The sequence below is a fragment of the Nanorana parkeri genome, unplaced genomic scaffold, assembly GCF_000935625.1.
Source record: "Nanorana parkeri isolate BGI_ZX_2015 unplaced genomic scaffold, ASM93562v1 scaffold309, whole genome shotgun sequence".
NCBI classification, from domain to species: Eukaryota; Metazoa; Chordata; class Amphibia; order Anura; family Dicroglossidae; genus Nanorana; species Nanorana parkeri.
In genome coordinates, this window is record NW_017306577.1 from 517,310 (window position 1) to 537,899 (window position 20,590).

General features: G+C 44.8%; 1 protein-coding gene across 5 annotated transcripts in view; it reads right to left on the bottom strand.

Annotated features, from left to right (window-relative positions):
• Positions 1-16,794, bottom strand: part of DAB1 (DAB1, reelin adaptor protein) — a 178,797-nt gene extending 162,003 nt beyond the window's left edge. For all 5 annotated transcript variants that reach the window (XM_018557894.1, XM_018557892.1, XM_018557893.1 and 2 more), the window contains exon 1: positions 16,595-16,794. In XM_018557894.1, coding sequence (XP_018413396.1) covers positions 16,595-16,661 — 67 coding nt within the window. In that variant the 5' untranslated portion in view covers positions 16,662-16,794. The remainder of the gene's footprint in view (positions 1-16,594) is intronic.
• Between the last annotated feature and the right edge of the window lie 3,796 nt (positions 16,795-20,590).

Sequence of the window (20,590 nt, forward strand, 5' to 3'; positions counted from 1 at the left end):
CCGGGAACTCAGCACAGGGATGGTGGGAGCCCCTCATAATGGGCACAGCAGGTGTACAGACCCGGGAACTCAGCACAGGGATGGTGGGAGCCCCTCATAATGGACACAGCAGGTGTACAGACTCAGCACAGGGATGGTGGGAGCCCCTCATAATGGGCACAGCAGGTGTACAGACCCAGGAAATCAGCACAGGGATGGTGGGAGCCCCTCATAATAGGCACAGCAGGTGTACAGACCCGGGAACACAGCACAGGGATGGTGGGAACCCCTCATAATGGGCACAGCAGGTGTACGGACCTGGGAACTCAGCACAGAGATCTCTCCAATAGAGTACCTATGAGATAGAAGAAAGGGGCCAGAAATGTGTTTCAAGCCAATATGAGTTTCACAACTTTATTTTTTAACACTCCTATGAACATATTCTTGTTGCAATATCTACAAAAACATTTTTTCACTGCAGTATGAAAGCATAATATGTGTACACATCGGCCCCCGGATGATTAACAGCACAACAGCCACAGAGCAGCCGGTAGCAGGAGTATACTGAGATTTGTAGTTCCTGAAGAGCTGGAGAATTGCAATTTTCCCAGCCGTGTCCATTGTATAAACAGCACAATAAATTATCAAGGAGCTTCCCAGTGTTGACACAGAACTGCCAGCTCAGACAGCGGGGTCTAAGCAAAATTAACATTTTAAGCAGTGCCGGACTAATGGGGTGAGACTGTCAGTGCAGAGAGCATCATTGACTGAGATCTATTCCTCCATCATAGAAGCACAGCAGTGCCTGCTACCAGTCTAGGAGACAACAGATTATACAACAGCCGTGTCCAACAGAGTTTGTCTTTTGGGGAGGATCATGCAGTACTTTTGGTTTTACTGCTCTGCACGTCTGTACAATGTGCATTACCTTTCCTATGGGTCATGTAGGTGGGGCTGGAGGTGGGGGGGGTCTAAATAGTCCATCTGATTTGCATCCAATCAGGTAAAATCTATATCACAGAGGCTTTGGTAAACATAAGGGGGGTACAATCAGACTGGAACTTGTATGGCCAGCATAAGGAAGCAATTTGTACTTGGTCCCATAAGCCAAGTTTAATTAAAATGTAATGTCTGCGGTTTGCATGCGTTTTACATGTTGTGCCATTAAAATCAGCGGTACAGAAATGTCCTCGCCATTACCGCGCTGTTTCTGCAGAAATGCATCCAAAACATGAAAGTGGAAATAAGATTTAACCCTAAAAGCCAAGATGCCCAGGCCAACTGCAACAGCGTCAGTGTATGCCGGTTAACTTGCCATTAACACCATGAGTAATGCACCTGAATTTAATTTTCCTAAATAATTATTTAAATAAGTGTAAGGTTTATTCATTTATTTATTTGATTTAATGTTTTCATCAATACTCCACATGGATTATGCACAATGAGTGCACCTAAAAGGGGGCTGGACGAATCCCAGGAGCCAGGTCACCGATGCTCCTTAAAAATAATAGCTGACACCTAACTTCTGAGGGTTTTCTCTAGTTGTTGTTAATTGATCTGGCACCTAGCAAAAAATCCTGCTGGCTCTTGAATTCCATATTAATCTGTCTACCCCTGACCACCCCTGACCTAAAAAAAAAATGTGTGGCACCTGTCGTGGACATGGCTTTGTTTATAAACAAAGTTATGTGATCATCCTGTCACAGCTGACCTGGTGATCACATGACTGAACACCAAGCTGATTGGTTCCTGATTCTTATAATACAGTGATACCTTGGTTTACAAGTAACTTGGTTTGAGAGCGTTTTGCAAGACAAGCAAACATTTATGAAAAATGTTGCCTTGATATACAAGCAAATGTCTTGCAATAAGAGCAAAATTTTGTAGAAAAGCGCCACCCGAATAAGGCTGTAGCAGTGCGAGCGATGAGTCTGTTTAACGACAATGCAATGTCACATTGGATAGATTCCTTGTTAAGGTTTCACGAAATGAAAAAGATTGCATTGAGTCAAGAGATAGCAGTGATTCCATTAGTGACAGTGAAAGTCGTCCTACACAATAATCCTCCTCTCTCTTGTCCCCCTCACACCGGCCACAAAGGTAACTGTAATTGGTTTATTTTTATTTATATTTTGTACAGTATTATATTACAGTATTGTAATCATTGTTATATGAATATTTTTGGGTTGTGGAACGAATCATCTGAATTTCCATTATTTCCTATGGGGAAGTTCGCTTTGATATACAAGCGCTTTGGATTACAAGCATGCTGCCGGAACGAATTATGCTCGTAAACCAAGGTATTACTGTACCTTTAAATATAATTTACAAAAAAACTGAAAAGAAAAAGCCAGCAAGTCACAATTATCCAACTTTGCCAAACGGAATTCAGGGCCACATTCGGTAGATTGTTGGTGCAGAAATGCATTCATCTCCGATCTATTCCAGATTGAACAGTTCCACCCTGTCTTGTGTAGCTGAAGAGCGACAGACAGATTAGGCAGTCATCTCCATTAGAGATGCACCGATATATCGGCTGCCGAAACATATCGGCCCAAAAATGGCACTTTGGGCTATATGCCCAAAGTGCCATTTTTCTCCCGATACAGCGACGCACCCCAGGTTTCTCTCCTCCCCGCTGGGCGCTGCTCTGTGTCCCAGCGGGGAGGAGAGAAACTGTGACAGCCGGCCGAGCGCTGCGGGAGGAGAACGCTGTGAGCGGACGGTGTCTCTCCTCCCACACCGCTCAGCCTCCTATCACAGTCCGGAAGAGCGGTGTGTGGGTGGAGACAGGCCGCGCTGTCACAGGAGGCGGAGCTCTCCTCCCTGCACCGCCCCACTCAGCCTCCTGTGACAGCGTGTCAGAGAGGAGAGCGGGTACAAGCAGTCGGTGATCAGTGATCGCTGAGTGTTTGTAGATAATTGAGGACATGGTATGGTTACTATATCCTCATTTATGAATGAATGGGAAGTGATCTACATCACCTCCTGTCCATTCATGATTGTGGTTAAACATACTCTGTCCTCATGTCAGCAATGAACAGGAACACTCATAGAGGATTCCTGTTCATTTATAACAGGGGATACAGATGAGAACTCTGTGTTCTCAATCTCTTTTTCTATTGAGACCCCTAATATTTCCCCGAAGCCCCTAAAAGTAAAGTAAAAAATATTTAATAAAAAATGAATTAATAAATAAATATTGAAAAAATTAAAAACTTTATAAAATCAAAATAAAATATTAAAACAATTAACATAAAAACATTTTCGCTTTCGGTTTTGGCCTGACAATTTTTTTAAATTACGTTCTCTTTTCGGTTTTTAAATTTCTATTTCAGTGCACCTCTAATCTCCATGTATCATGAACAGCCACTCCGAGAGTAAGAAGGAAAACATTGTAGCAATGCATTAGTTTCTACTCTAGTTCCCGTCACCTACGCAATCTCGGTGTGCCATCAATCCATTTCAGTCCGGAATAAATATCTTATTGTACGTTCTACCGCTACTATCGCCACTTCTCGCCGCCATTGCCCAGACTTCTTCTGTGTCTTCTGAATTGTTAATGGAGACCATACCTAACCTAGGTTAGATACCGATATCTTGTGACTCCGCCCCATCATTCCTACTCAGGCAATGAACCGCCAGCTGCAGGTGTTTAGTCTCCTCTCACAATACACATACAAAACAAACTTAAAACTTGATGGCGGTTCATGGCCTAGGTATGGGGCAGAGTCACGGGATAGCGGTACATAACCTAGGTTAGATACCGATATCTTGTGACTCCGCCCCATCATCCCTACTCAGGCAATGAACCTCCAGCTGCGGGTGGTTAGTCTCCTCCCACAATACACATACAAAACAAACTTAAAACTTGATGGCGGTTCATGGCCTAGGTATGGGGCAGAGTCACGGGATAGCGGTACCTAACCTAGGTTAGATACCGCTATCTTATGACCCCATCATCCCTACTCAGTCCATGCACCGCCAGTTGCGGGTGTTAGAGCCAACTTGTAAGATCACGAACTGCAAATGCGTCGCTTCTCGATAAGCTTTATTGAGGCAAGTACTGAAGACTCTCCATCTGCTGACTTCCAATGATGGGTTTCATTCCCCTAGGGGGCTTTATCATTCATTAAAGTGTACGTTTACTTAACCCAAGACAATTGGGACAATCTGGCCCCCTCTCCCTCCTGCTATACTTACACTTTGGTGAACACTCCTTCCCCTCCACTGGTATGGGTTTACTATTCATAGCATGCTAAGAAGCGCTTCTCATTCGTGACTGTGCTCAGGTGATTGCGCTGACCAATGAGTGCTTGCACTTTGCAACGGCAGTACGGTGTATGGATAGTACAACCATATCAGCACAGGGGAAGAAGTGTTCAACAAAAGGTAAGTATAGCAGGAGGGGAAGGGGCATGGGTGGTGAGGGAACCAGACCGGAGCAGGTAATTCCAAATTACTTGGGAAAGTGAATTTACCCTTTAAGCCCCAGTAGGGGGCAAAACCCATCAGAGGACATCAGTAGGGCCAAATAATAATAATAATATATTATTATTAATATTAAAAGTAAAGAGGTGCCTTTACTACTTGCCTAAAAAAGCTTTTAGAGAAGAAACAGATTCATGATTGGTGACTTTACAAACTTGTTGTAATCTGTAAATTGGTTTAAACAAAATAACTAATCCAAAAACCTAAAATACTCCTCTTAACACATGGTCATGTGATGCACCGGGTCCTGAGTCTTCTTTCCTCTTCTCCTTCTTCCAGGGTCCGTGAGACATTTTACATTTCTGCAATGGGCCACTTTATTCATCAATAACTTTGTCATCATTTAAAGTGACAGTAAACTCAGGAGATAAATCCTAAAAATGCATTCAAGTCCCTTAACTCTGAACAACAATGTATCTTATTTGTGTATCACTCGGCTGTAAATCCTCCAATCATCTCTGAATTGGTGCTGACACTGTCCTTCCTTCTGGAGGGGGGCGACTTTTGTTCACCGTGGTCCCCGTGTGTGTTGTAAAGTAGTCACCGCTCCAAGCCCACTCCCGGGATGGACTACAATCTCAGGTTTAGTTTACTCATTTGTATTGAGATTGTAGTCCATCCCGGGAGTGAGCTTGGAGCGGTGACTACTCTACAACACACACAGGGACCACGGTGAACAAAAGTCGCCCCCCTCCAGAAGGAAGGACAGTGTCGGCACCAATTCAGAGATGATTGGAGGATCTACAGCCGAGTGATACACAAATAAGATACATTGTTGTTCAGAGTTAAGGGACTTGAATGTATTTTTAGGATTTATCTCCTGAGTTTACTGTCACTTTAAGTAATGATAAAGTTATTGATGAATAAACTTGCCCATTGCAGAAATGTAAAATGTCTCGCGGACACTCGATGAAGGAGAAGAAGAAAGAAGACTCGGGACCCGATGAATCACATGACTATGAGTATTTAAGTATTAACTCCTGAGTTTAGTGTCACTTTAAATATTCCATCCGGAGTTTCCCTTTAAGCAAGTAGTTCGCACAGCTGACGGAAGCTGGTCCGCCGTTCCTCTCCGGCACAAACGTAATTTATTTATAGCGTGTTTGCCGGAGCAGACTGTGTCAGAACAATCTTTACCGGGGCGCAGGCTTCTCGCAAAACTTACCATCTGTTACCCCCGTTTTCTAAGCTCCGTGTCGTGCCAAGGGTACAGATAGAAATGTCACACTTAATGCAGCAAAAAATATGCCGACGTAATCTTCATATGTATTTTTACATTTAATTTTAAATATCAAAATAAAATTTGCATTTTTTTTTTGGGGGGGGGATAAGAACGGGAAGAATACAGCTAGATAACTGCAGACATATACCAATATCTGGTATACAGCATCCAAATATTATTGCAAACTCTTCACCCAACACTGGACAACAGACACCAGAGCAGAGAGGATGATGGAGGTCTTCCAGCCAGGGAATGAGGCAAATCTGACTTGCTGCAGCTTCTAATGTACATTGTGAGAAGCTCCCAGTGTGCAGTGACATCAGAGGAAGTAAAACTAGAGGAAGGGGCGGAGACAAGACCAGTCACCCTGAACAAGGAGAGAGATCAGCAGTGAGCGGTCTTTATTACAGGAGGGGGCGGAGACAAGACCAGTCACCCTGCACAAGGAGAGAGATCAGCAGTGAGCGGTCTTTATTACAGGAGGGGGCGGAGACAAGACCAGTCACCCTGCACAAGGAGAGAGCAGCAGTAACCAGTCTTTATTATAGGAGGGGGCGAAGACAAGACTAGTCACCCTGCACAAGGAGAGAGCAGCAGTAAGCGGTCTGTATTACAGGAGGGGGGCAGAGACAAGACCAGTCACCCTGCAGAAGGTGAGAAATTATCAGTGACTGGTCTTTATTATAGGAGGGGGCGGAGACAAGACCAGTCATCCTGCACAAGGAGAGAAAACAGCAGCGACCAGTCTTTATTACAGCAGGTGGCGGAGACAAGACCAGTCACCCTGCACAAATAGAGAACAGCAGTGACCGGTCTTTATTACAGGAAGTTAGAAGCTTTGCACAGATCTGGAAGAAATACACAAAGCTCACCAAGATTCAAATAAGAATACACATGGCTCTTGTATTTAGGCAAGTGATCCTGCCAGTAACACACTTCCTCTCCTAGAGTGACAACGGCTTCTGATTCTACTGTATGGGAAAGATCACACTCCCCCTCTCCGCTTCTCCATACCAGAGAGAGGAGGGGTTCTGTAGTCCTCAGAGAATAGCAGTGAACATTGTTTCCTGATAACAATGTAACAATGTTCAGCTCACCAGATTTCTGGCGGGATCAATGGATATTTTTGCACTTTTTGAATGGATAAATAACCTTTAAAAGCATCGGGGGTGAAAATAAAGAACCTTGTCAAGTTGTGTCATGTGACCTGAGGAGATGGAGATCCCCTTTAATGCGGACTTCCCACTCCCATCACACAGCGGAATGTCAGCTATTCGCAGCTCGTCATTTTTTTTTTTTGTGCTAAAGCGAAATGTGTGAAAAGCATCAAAGAGGCCCCGCAGCCTTGATTAGATTTCACCCCGGAAAGATGACCCCGTTGTCGTCAGCGTTGTCGGAGTCGCCTCGGGCGCCACTTCATTAAGATATAAGAAAAAAAGTCTTAATTGCCTTCTACGGAATACTGAGAAACTGCAAAAAAAAATCTCTGGCGCGGGCGCGCGTGCGAGAGCGCGCCTTGTAATAAATTGTCAATCTGAAATAACTGGCCCTTGAAATTAATAAGGAAAGGTCACGGTATTAGCGTTAATGAACACATCGGATGTGCGAGTTTCTGAAGCGCGCCGGCTTTCCGCGCCTGTTATACCGACATGTTTCAGAAGTGTACTTAGTCCTGCGCCTTTTTTTTCTTCTTCGTATTCTCGCATTAAAAGCGTCGCATCACCTCGAGTTAAAATCTGACGTTCTCTTTGAACCAACGCTTTATTTGAAGTGGAAATGGGGACCGCGGATCGCCGCTTGACCTTGGAGAACGCGCTCCATTCCACCCCCCTCCTTCAATCTTCAGAGGAGGAGGAATTGTGTCCTCTTACGGGAAGCCGGAGTGAAGAGTGACATGTTTCAGGGAAATTAGTGATCAGCGGCTGGTGCGGGAGGTAAAAAGGCAGACGGCTGCGAATTTCACCTTGTGATTCACGGGACCGGAACAAGGAGCGCGGAGGGCGAGTGCTGCGCCCAACGCGTTTTAAGACGGCCATGTCGGGCTCGTGGGATACAGATGGTCTAATTGTGTAGGATAATTTTTGTCATGAGCTGTGCTATTTCGACAGGACTTTGATGTATTAAAGGAGAACTATGGCGTTAAGGCTTTTCCCCATACTTCTCCTTAGGGTAACAGGAGGACACAAACTAGCGTCCTCCCGTCTCCCTAGGCTCAGTATATAGGGAGCTACAGCTCGCGGTATACTGAGACTGCCGCAGCCGGAGCGGATCCCGACAATTATGTCTGGATCCGCCCAGCTGCGTGACTGACAGCTGGCTCTGCCTATCTAGAGGCAGAGCCAGCTGTACCCACCCCCTCCCCCGTCCGTTCCTCCAGTCAGCGCTGGAGGATCGGAGCGGGGAGGGGGGAATCCAGCCCCTCACCTGTCACGGCAGAGAGCCGTGACAGGATCGAGAGGTGAGCGAACGCCGGTATGTGTTCGCTCACCTCCCGATCTACTGAGCCGACCTGTGACAGTCTCATTGTCACAGGTCGGCTAGAACTATGAGGTGAGTGAAAAGCACTCGCCTCATAGTTCTCCTTTAAAGGACAACTGTATATGTTCTGCATGTTGCCTTATAATGAACACAGCCCAGCACCACCCATCCTCCCCTGAGTGCAGCCCACCGGCTCCGGTACGTACCTTCAAAGCAATAAAACACAAAGGGGCACCAAGCGAAATGATAACAGAGTGCAATTCCCTTTAATGATTTAATGATCACATAGAACATCCAACACGTTTCGGGGCAAATAAACTCACCCTTCATCAGGGCTGCAAAAATAAATAATAATAATAAAAATATATATATATAAGGATGCAGTCCACTGGCAATATCTTCTGTTTCAGGGCCTGGTAGCCCACTTTTATTCAAAGAAAAAAGTTCATACATCCACCTTGGATACCCATAACCTCCATGCAAGGCTTCAAAACAACATAAATTTAGCCTCCTGGCTACCACTTCTGACCCACCGGTCCTCTTTGAAGTGTTGTCCCGCACTTGTACTGGCGGCCCCCCTCAGGCTCATGGCTCTCCTGGCCTCTCCAGTTCTCCCGGCCTCCCTGGCTGTCTTCGTGTGCCTCCAGCACACACACCTGACTCCCCTTTAAATTCTGGGGGAGTCCTCCTGATTCCTAAACACTGTCTGTTCCTATCCCAACAGGAGCTCACCTGACTCCTCACTTACTTCTGGGGGAGTTCTCCTGACCCCCTGAACACCGTCCCTTCCTATCCCAACAGGAGCTTACCTGACTCCTCTCTGACTTCTGGGGGTGTTCTCCTGACCCCCTGAACACCGTCCCTTCCTATCCCAACAGGAGCTCACCTGACTCTTCTCTGACTTCTGGGGGTGTTCTCCTGACCCTCTGAACACCGTCCCTTCCTATCCCAACAGGAGCTCACCTGACTCTTCTCTGACTTCTGGGGGTGTTCTCCTGACCCCCTGAACATCGTCCCTTCCTATCCCAACAGGAGCTCACCTGCCTCCTCTCTGACTTCTGGGGATGTTCTCCTGACCCCCTGAACATCGTCCCTTCCTATCCCAACAGGAGCTCACCTGCCTCCTCTCTGACTTCTGGGGATGTTCTCCTGACCCCCTGAACATCGTCCCTTCCTATCCCAACAGGAGCTCACCTGCCTCCTCTCTGACTTCTGGGGATGTTCTCCTGACCCCCTGAACATCGTCCCTTCCTATCCCAACAGGAGCTCACCTGCCTCCTCTCTGACTTCTGGGGATGTTCTCCTGACCCCCTGAACATCGTCCCTTCCTATCCCAACAGGAGCTCACCTGACTCCTCTCTGACTTCTGGGGGCATTCTCCTGACCCCCTGAACATCGTCCCTTCCTATCCCAACAGGAGCTTACCTGACTCCTCTCTGACTTCTGGGGGCGTTCTCCTGACCCCCTGAACACCGTCCCTTCCTATCCCAACAGGAGCTCACCTGACTCCTCTCTGACTTCTGGGGGCGTTCTTCTGACACCTGAACAAGGTCTGTTCCTATCTCCCAGCAGGAGCTAATTCCCCCTAGCCAGCATCCTTTCCTTAATGGCTATGCACACCTGTGCAATCATCGGGTGCTGGTCACTGCTGGACCCAGGACTGGAGCTTTACCCCCTCCTGAATCACCTTGAAACCTCCCAGTTCCAGGATCCCAAGCAGAATCCATCCAGACAATCCCTCGCTTCCTGACAACTCTCGGTCCATCTGGCTGAACGTCCTGGGTGATCATAACACCCAATTCTACAGCGGGATTGCCACACAATACCACAATACATACAGTATATACAATATATATATATATATATTTATACAGAAGAGGGGGGAAAAGTTATTAGAGTGTCATTTGAGCTCCAATAACTTATTTGGAGTAGAAAGGTGACACTTGAGGTATATTAGACCCACTAATGTCACCTTAAAGAGAACCTGTCACCACTAGTATACTATCACATAGGGGGCTTCCAAGGCCCCTTATGTTCTAGCAATTACGTTAAAAAAATAAAGTAAAAAAAATAAAATAAACTGTAAAAATAAAAAATAAAAAGTCCCCCACCCCTGCGAGGAGCGCACGCATATTAACATAAACACACGTTGGGTGCACCTATATCCGAAGACGGCGATTACGCTACACATGTTAGGTATGGCCACGTGTGCCAGAGTGAGAACAATGATTCCCAGGACAATATTCACGGATATCTCTAAACTGATGACCTGTAGAGGCTTTTGAAGCATCGGACAATTTGGGCTACCGCATTTTGTCGCCGTATCACAGACGCACGCAATTTTTTACCTTGGCATGTTGGGTATCTATTGTCATAACTACTTCTTTATAGTTTATGCAAACATTGGGTATTATATGGTGTTTTTGGGGCACTAAAATTAACGTAAGTGTATTTTGTACCAAGATTTTGGTAAAATTTTTAGTTGCGCAAAACATCGTGCGACGTAAAAACTGGCAACTGCCGCCATTTTATCCTACAGCGTCTCTGCTTTCAGAATACATAGATAATGTTTTGGGGGTTTTAAGTAATTTTCAGGCCTAAAATGTGAAATATTAAAAAAAACAAAACGCCTCGGCGGTGAAAGGTTTCAATACGGTTATTTTTAGGTCTTTGGTGGATTTCGGGTTGCTGTGATTTCTATCCTTGAAAAAAAGCGTTTGGCGGCAACTTTTTTTTTTACAGGAAGGTACAGTACGCCGTTAAGGAGCGATAAATCCTGATGGCCGAAGATCCTGTCAGCCCGACTCACGGAACAGATTGAATTGTGCGGCTGCGGCGGCGCGGCGTGTCAGGAAGAGAATGTCGCTGTTATGTCACTTTCCATAAAGATTAGATGTTCTATCTCCAGGTTGCCTTGTCGCCGGAGGGGAGACGCAGCGCCCGATGACTCGTTATCCGCTATAGGAATCTTTCCTCTTCTATCGACACATTGGCAGTCGTGTCATGCCGAGGGAGGACAACGCTTACTTAAGAAATACCCGGCATAAAAAGAACGCCATAGGACGCATTTCTCGTTACGTGTCAGATTTGTGTTTGCATTTAGATGGCGAGTTTTATTTTTTAACCCCTTAGTGACCAGTGACGTCCATAGTACATCAGTGGCACCGGGCCCGTTTATAAGGGAGAGACGCGTATTGCATCACTTCTGGTCCCATCGCTGTCAGCGCTCGGATCCTGAAGCCCAGCAATTAGCTATTGAAGTGCGATCTGCACTTCAATAGCTTATTTAGAGTGTAAAGGTGACACTAGGGGTCTTCTGGACCCCCAGAACACAATTAAATACAGAGTGAGTGACATAGCGAAAGGAAATCTTTCCCATTTTCTTGTTTTTCTCTCCTTTATCTTACCTTTTGTTTTTTTTACATGTGGTATTTTTTTACACAGTTGTATTTTTATTAATGAAATAATATGAATTCTTATAAATACAAAAATTTGTAATCAGAGTATCAATATTCTGTTTAAAAAAATATATATTATGATTGCATATTGTATGCAGCAGTATATAGACGGACTTCCCATATACCAGATCAGAAGCAGAATCATTTTATGATATTGGCAACTATGTATCACACATCTCACCGATGGCGCTTATCTAATATGTATATATATATTTTTAAAAAGAAAATGCATTAAAAAAAGTTTCAATGTGAAGAAAATGTGTACAAGTGAAGGAGAAAAAAAAAAAAAATCTGTATCTTCCTCACAAGCTAATTACAGTATCATGTTTAATTCTTCATGCACATTATAAACTGTTGCTTAGCAACCTGAAAGTTTCGAGAACCTTTAAGAGCAACACAATGTTCCGTTATATTCTTTACTGGCTTATGTTCCTTGGAGCGAATAGTCAGGAGGTGTGAGGGCCGACCCCCCTCCATTCTATGAGTTAGCTGAACCGGAATTCCCAGCATGCACAGCCAGGGTAGCAGCAGCTATTGTCCCTATGCCGGGGCCCGGTCGTGACCTGCGAATCGTCCCTTTAGCACTGGCCGCAGGAATGCAATTATCGTCAGCGGGAGAAATCCTTTCATGGAGGTTGGCGGCATTGTGGAGGACTCTGGATTATTGCCTCCTTGTTATGTGTTTTATTTTCTTTCCTCCAAAATACAAAGCTTTTAGTAATAATATATATATATATATATAATATCACCCTAAATAGGACCTGTCACTACCAATCTGCTATCACATGGGGTAAAGTAAAAAAAAAAACCTTGGCATGTTGGGTATCTACTCGTCATAACTTCATCTTTTATATTTTACAAAAATGGGCATTATATTGTGTTTTTAGGCACTAAAATTAACTTGAAAAAACTGCACTATAGTATATACAGTATATAGATAGTTATAGATAGATATGTATAGATATATATTAGGGATGCACCGATACCGTTAGTACAAGTACCGATATATATTTTTTCCAGTACTCGCCGATACCAATTACTGAGTACCGCATGTCCCATTCAGGAAGCCAGGTGGCGTGTAATGACTCGCCACCCGGCTTTCCGATCAACAAAAAAGCCGTCCCATGCTTCTCGTCACTATGTGACGAGAAAGCATGGAGCCGGCTTGCTGGCCAATCAGGAAGCAGGGTGCCGCGTCATCCTGAGATGACGAGGGAGCATGAAGCCGGCTTCCCGGACAATCAGAATGACGGGCACTGCGTCATTACACGGCACCCGGCTTCCTGATTGGTCAGCTTACCGACCATTCAGGAGGCTGGGCAGCGCGTCATTACACACTTGGCTCTCTTGTCAATTGTCTCATCACAAGTGACGAGAGAGCCTGGAGCCGCTTCCTGGCCAATCAGGAAACCGGGCAGCGTGTAATGACGTGCTGCCCGGCTTCCTGATACTGGAAGTATCGGGCTAGGCATCGGAGCATTTGGCCGAGTACGAGTACCCGCCCAAATACTCGGCATCGGCACCGATATTGATACTAGTATCGGTGCATCCCTAATATATATAGTAATATACACTGAGTGGCCAGATTATTATGACCACCCCATCAGTACTTGGTTGGGCCGCCTCGTGACTCCACGAGATGATGAAAGGTGATGCGAGGAATCTGACACGGCACTGTTGCCCTTCTGTTGTCTTGTACCAGTCTTGCCCCTCCCCCGTTCTGCCCTAACATTGACTAGTCGCTGACGGCCACAATTCGCACGTTCAGACCCAGATTTTCGGCTGACAGTCCGGTCTTTAAACACTTTAACACTTTAACATTTAACGAATTCTGCTGTTTTGCTGATACTCGCTCCATGGCTCCGAGCGCCAACAATCATCCCGCGTTCAAAGGCTGTTACATCGCGTATCTTCAGAAACAGATACACCCCGTATCTTCAGAAACAAATCACTTCTACTGTCGTGGTAACCAACCCGCTTCCCTATTTATAATGGTCTGGCCCTCTAGCAACTTCAGCGCCAAATTATAGCTCATTTGCCTACAAACGTCAGGTGGTCATAATAATCTGGCCACTCAGTGTATATTACTATATACTATATATAGTATATATACACTGTATACTGTATATCATATATTACATGCAAAACAAAAAGAGAACCATCATACATAGAGCCCAACAAATACCGAGCATCAGGTCGCTCATGACAAATCAAAAGATATGACCTGGTACCTTACCGGTCTGAGTCACTCCCCCTGACTTGTAATATACATAAACCCCCCCCCATAAACCTTCTCTTATTTGCTCCCTTTTGGGCCTTTAAATATACCAGTTTTATGTCTATTTGATGCTTGCAAAACAATAGACACGTAAGCTGCGGAAAAATTCAGTTTGGTTCGGATATTTAATTATTTCAGAATTTGGGATTCGGATCCAAAATTCAATTCGGTTCGGGTTGCGGATTCAGACGAAATCCGAATTTTCGTTAGTTTCGGATAAGTTTACGAATATTCGCTGCGAGTAAAACAAAAAACCATATACAGATATTACTACTAAAGCTGAGGCTCCCAGACATGAATGGCATTCAGGATCCAAATTTCCGAATCACTATGTGTCCGAATCCGAATTTATGTTTCCGAATTTCGTTCAAGAACTAATCTGAATCGGACATGTGACTTTTCTGGCCAATCAGATGTGCTTTACGGTTCAATGCATCTGAGAATCCCAGACCCGAATGGCATTCGGGATCCAAATTTCTGAATTGCATTCGGGAGCTCCCGAATGCCAATCAGGTCTGGAAGCCTCAGATTTAGTAATATATGTATAGGGCAACCAGAACCGAATGGCATTCGGGTTATGAATTTCTGAATTGCATTCGGGGGCTCCTGAATGCCAGAATGTTCGTTCTGTGCGCATAGAAGCAAAAACAAGCGTTCTTAGTTTATGCTCTTTAAAGGAGAACTATGGGGTCAGGGCTTTTCCCCATAGTTCTCCTTAGGGTAACGGGAGGACACAAACTAGCGTCGTCCCGTCACCCTAGGCTCAGCATACCGCAAGCTACAGCTCGCAGTATACTGAGACGCCGCAGCCGGAGCGGATCCCGACATCTAGAGGCAGAGCCAGCTGTACTCGCCCCCTCCCCCGTCCGATCTGCCAGTCAGCGCTGGCGGATCGGAGCGGGGAGGGGGGAATCCAGCGCCTCCCCTGTCACGGCAGAGAGCCGTGACAGGATCGAGAAGTGAGCGAACGCCGGTATGTGTTCGTTCACCTCCCGATCTACTGAGCCGACCTGTGACAGTCTCATTGTCACAGGTCGGCTAGAACTATGAGGCGAGTGAAAAGCACCCCCCTCATAGTTCTCCTTTAAGGGTCGAATTAAATGTAACATAATACCACAATATGGCCACTAGATGGTGATGAAGAGCATAGAACATAAATACTTTTTTTTCCTATGCTCCATCTAGTGGCCATAATCTGGTATTTTCCAAATGTTACATTCAACCTAAAAAGAAATATACTCAGAATGTTAGTTTTTTATCTCTATTCTTACAGAATGAATGTTCACAGAGATTCACCAGATGAATGGCTCTGCAAATTGTTTATAAATAGAAGAACCCACAAACCTTTAATGGCAATAAAGCCAAATACACTGAATTATGTTTATGAGACTCTTCTGTGCTACACAGTGTGGGCCGTCATGCCGCAGACAGCAATGCATGTTGGGACTTCTGGACTCTAATGGCCCTATAAACCAATTCAGAGATAATATAGGCACACTTCTATCACAGATCACCCACGCTGCTTCAAAGCACCATCAGGAACACTGGGCTGTTTAATCCTCGGCATTCTCATCCAGTACAGCGGCATCACCAGGAGCTCCTGTCAGCTGCTGACAGGCAAAAATACATTTCTCCCGGCGGATCCCAGGACATCTATCACGCAGACTACAGGTGCAACGTCCTATAAAACCCGAATGCTTCACAACCGGAGAACATCACAAACTCAGGTGCTGTACAGTCAGCATATATTCCAGCATGAGAATAACTATGTATGACAATAAAGACCGTCTGGTGTATATAGAAAGTGAATAGTTGGGGTGATAAATGACTCGGGATGCTTCTGAACCCACAAAACAAAGAGGGATTCAGAGCATGCAGTGTAATGTGCAGATTGTGGCCATGTTGGTGGTGTTACAGATACATTTTAATAGAGTGTAAGCTCTTCTACCTTCTGTATCCTCCCCTATATCCTAATAGAGTGTAAGCTCTTCTACCTTCTGTATCCTCCCTTATACCCTAATAGAGTGTAAGCTCTTCTACCTTCTGTATCCTCCCTTATATCCTAATAGATTGTAAGCTCTTCTACCATCTGTATCCTCCCCTATACCCATCTGTACCTCTGCTATATATACTAATAGATTGTTGCTTAGAAAGAAGCACTGCAGACAAACAAATTTGACGTGTCCATGAATGAGGAATTGCCCGGCTTCATTGCTGATATTTTGTCTCAGAATGGAGCTTTCCCCTTCTCTTCACAATTATTGGTTCACTCAAGACTCCTTGCCCTGAGCTCTACACTTCCTCCTCTTCCCCCATGTGTCTGTTACATTCTATCATTTTCAGCATGTAGCCCAAGAACAGACAATTCTCTTCCTCCCTACATGCCATTGGCTGGATAGTGTGTCACTCATAAGCAATAAACTCAGCAAGCCACCCCCTTTTCTCCCCATTCTTCCCCCTAGGCTCTGCTACATTTTAATATTGTTGGAGGCAAAGCTGTAATACAATGAAACCAATGACTGACAGGTATGGATAGCCACAGAAGAACTGATTATAAAGACAAATCCAAGCAAAACGCACCGCTATAGATACATTATAAACCCTTATCAGTCAACATGTAGCAGCCTTCATATGGCGCCTTCCATAGTCCCTTATGCCCCCCTTCTCCCAAAACAAGAGGACAATTACCTTTCTTTTTGGATTCTTTCTTTGCGCTGGTTTTCACAGCCACTTGAAGTTCTGTCTCCGTTGACATCCTATTAAATCCTTAGGCCTCTTCACACAGATTCAGTGTCTCAGCGAGTCTCATCTAGAAGTCTCCTCCAAAAGAACAACTCGGCCCTTCAGATGAGATTGCCCAAGTCACATCGCTCACTCATGTCTGTCGAGAGCTGCAAGAGAAATGACAAACAGACATATTGGAGGCGCTTAAAAGGACACTTGTCGCAGTGACAAAGGATCGAGAATACTTCAGGGAGAGCGGCTGGAGGTCGGCACAACCTTTCTTTAGTGCTCAAGAATGGAGAAGCTGGAGTTTATCCTTCTATGTGAGCTTTGAGTAGGTTTTCTACACCACCGGGGGGCAAAATATAATTCCACATGACCATGTTTCTTTAAACTGTATATAGATTACAAGTGCATTCAAAATACACTAACAATGTATTACTTCTGTTGGGACCTCCTTTAAAGTGGATTGTCCCTAGTCTAAGTTAGGGGTTCCTTTTTTAAACAATTGGCAGAGCCATTCGCCCTGTAAATCTCTGTGAACGTTCATTCTATGCACAAAAAAGAGGCAAAAACAAACATTCTTAGTATACTTTCAGGTTGAATGTAGTGAGTTATAATACCACATGATGGTCACTAGATGGAGCTGAGGAGCATAGGCAATAAGTATGTATGTTCCTTAGCTCCATCTAGTGGCCATAATGTGGATTTACAACTCAATGCATTACATTACATATTTCCTATGCTCCTCAGCTGCATTTAGTGGCCATAATGCAGTGTTAAATTACATTACATTTGCTGTGAAAAGAAAATACATTAAGAACGTTAGTTATTGCCACTATTGGAACAGAATTAATGTTCACAAAGATTCACAGGCCAAAGTTGATGAATAGACCCCTTAGTTTTTTTACAGCAAGGCTTTAGCCAACCTGAGCATTGTGCTGGTTTCTTCTGAACCCAAGGACATTGCTCATGTTGAATGCTCTCCAGTGGATAGGGTAAGAAGATACAATGTATAACCATATAAACAATATACAAACATTTGGAAAGACTAGAAGGATCCTTTCTCTCCTAGGCTTTGTATGGAGAAGTAGTGGTGGAAGATTCCTGCCTCCCAGGGTGATGCCTGAGTAGGATTTAGCTGCAGCTTCCTAGACTTTTTTGCCTTTAGGAGGAAGCCAGAGCCAAGAAAGGGGGTTTGTTCTCCTAGGTACCCATTTGGGCTTAGAGTGTCCTAAACTGGCCTGGGGCAGAGGCTGAAGATGCTGAAAGGTAGGCGCCCACCCGGGCCGACAGAACCTACATTAGTCTGACAGCCTATCTGTGGCAGAGGTGAAATAATGATGGAAGATAGAAGACAGGATGGGCCCAAAGACTTTTTGTTGCTGATGTTCGGTATTCTCTACCCTAACCCTCTCTCCCCAAGACAACTGAACCAATACATTGGAAGAAAGAAGGTTGAAGGATCTGAAGTCTGTCTGTCGCCTTAGTTGGGTCAGTGAGTGCCTTGGGTGCCCTTCCAGGGTCAGTAACCCTTGGGAAGGCAGGAGAGTCCATAAAGATCCAGTAGCTCCTATAGGAGTCATTGCTACACTACGTTTTTTAAAGGGTAATTTTACCCAAGTTGCAGTCTTATCACTGGGGTAGAGGAAACTGAGGAAATGCTTCTTCGTGCCTGCAGCATACTGATCACTGGGGGAGGGGAGACTGAGGAAATGCTTCTTCCTGCCTGCAGAAGACTGATCACTGGGGGAGGGAAGACTGAGGAAATGCTTCTTCCTGCCCGCAGAAGACTGATAACGGTATCTCAGCATAGGCAATGTCACTGGACTTGGAGCTCAGCGGTGGTCTTTTAATGATAAACAGAAGAGCCTTTCATAATAAATGATACTGAGTCTGTAGCTGTATATTGTGACATGTCAGGAATGTATCCCTACCGACACATAGTTACTGAAAGGTCCACTATAATAACTTACTTAGATGAGGAATTTAGGCAATAAATGTATCACTACCAGTTTAAACCTCCTGCACTAGATGTCAGGAAAGAATGCTTTGTTTTGTTCGTTTGACCCGACGTTCTTATGTTCTTAGCTGCTGCTGAAATCCAAATAAGCACAACGAAAGTGAATTGTCCTAATGAGAGGGACAGACGTAGCGCATATCCATTTCCCACAGCACACAAATGTTACAGCCCATTGGGTGTCAGCAGTCAGGAATGGAATTGCATTATCAGCGCAGACTTCCTCATCTCGTCCTCTTTACTATCAGATACTCATTTAAGAAAAAGAAAATCATGCTTCAGCCACTTGCAGTAGATCATTTGCAAAGCCGCGCATCAGGGAGACAATATGTTGATACTGATAACGATAAAGATCCCGTTCTCCGCCTAACCGGGGAAATAAATGTAAGAATATCCTGTTTTGCCTGGAAAGATAAACACCAATGTGATTACCAGGGGTGCCATATACAGAAGCAGCAGATGAGGAATGAAAAGCACAGATCGGTCCTCTATGGGACTGCCAGCAGAGTGACACATTCGGATGATTCTCAATATACACTGTATGGACTGTATGGCCAAAATAAGTAGAGACACCTGACCATCAGCAGTGCAATATGTGGCCAAAAACATGTAGGCACCTGACCATTAGACCTACAATATGCAGTCAAAATGTAAGTAGAAACGTGACCATCACATCTATAATACATGGCCAAAAGCATGTGAACACCTGATCATCTCACCTACAATACATGGCCAAAAGCATGTGAACACCTGATCATTACACCTACAATACATGGCCAAAAGCATGTGAACACCTGATCATCACACCTACAATACATGGCCAAAAGTATGTGAACACCTGATCATCTCACCTACAATACATGGCCAAAAGTATGTGGACACCTGATCATTACACCTACAATACATGGCCAAAAGTATGTGGACACCTGACCATTACACCTACAATACATGGCCAAAAGTATGTGGACAACTGACCATTACACCTACAATACATGGCCAAAAGCATGTTAACACCTGATCATTACACCTACAATACATGGCCAAAAGCATGTGGACCCCTGACCATTACACCTACAATACATGGCCAAAAGCATGTGGACACCTGATCATCACACCTACAATGCATGGCCAAAAGCATGTGGACCCCTGACCATCACACCTACAATACATGGCCAAAAGCATGTGAACACCTGATCATTACACCTACAATACATGGCCAAAAGCATGTGGACACCTGATCATCACACCTACAATGCATGGCCAAAAGCATGTGGACCGCTGACCATCACATCTACAATACATGGCCAAAAGCATGTGAACACCTGATCATTACACCTACAATACATGGCCAAAAGCATGTGAACACCTGACCATCACACCTACAATACATGGCCAAAAGCATGTGAACACCTGATCATTACACCTACAATACATGGCCAAAAGCATGTGAACACCTGATCATTACACCTACAATACATAGCCAAAATTCTGTGGACATCTGACCATTATAGTGACACTTCCAGGACAAAGGTATGTGGACAATCTCCTACCAATTGAGTTCAGGCACCTGATCATCACACCTACAATACATGGCCAAAAGCATGTGAACACCTGATCATCACACCTACAATACATGGCCAAAAGCATGTGAACACCTGATCATTACACCTACAATACATGGCCAAAAGCATGTGAACACCTGATCATTACACCTACAATACATGGCCAAAAGTATGTGGACACCTGACCATTACACCTATAATACATGGCCAAAAGCATGTGGACCCCTGACCATTACACCTGCAATACATGGCCAAAAGCATGTGGACCCCTGACCATCACACCTACAATACATGGCCAAAAGCATGTGAACACCTGATCATTACACCTACAATACATGGCCAAAAGCATGTGAACACCTGATCATTACACCTACAATA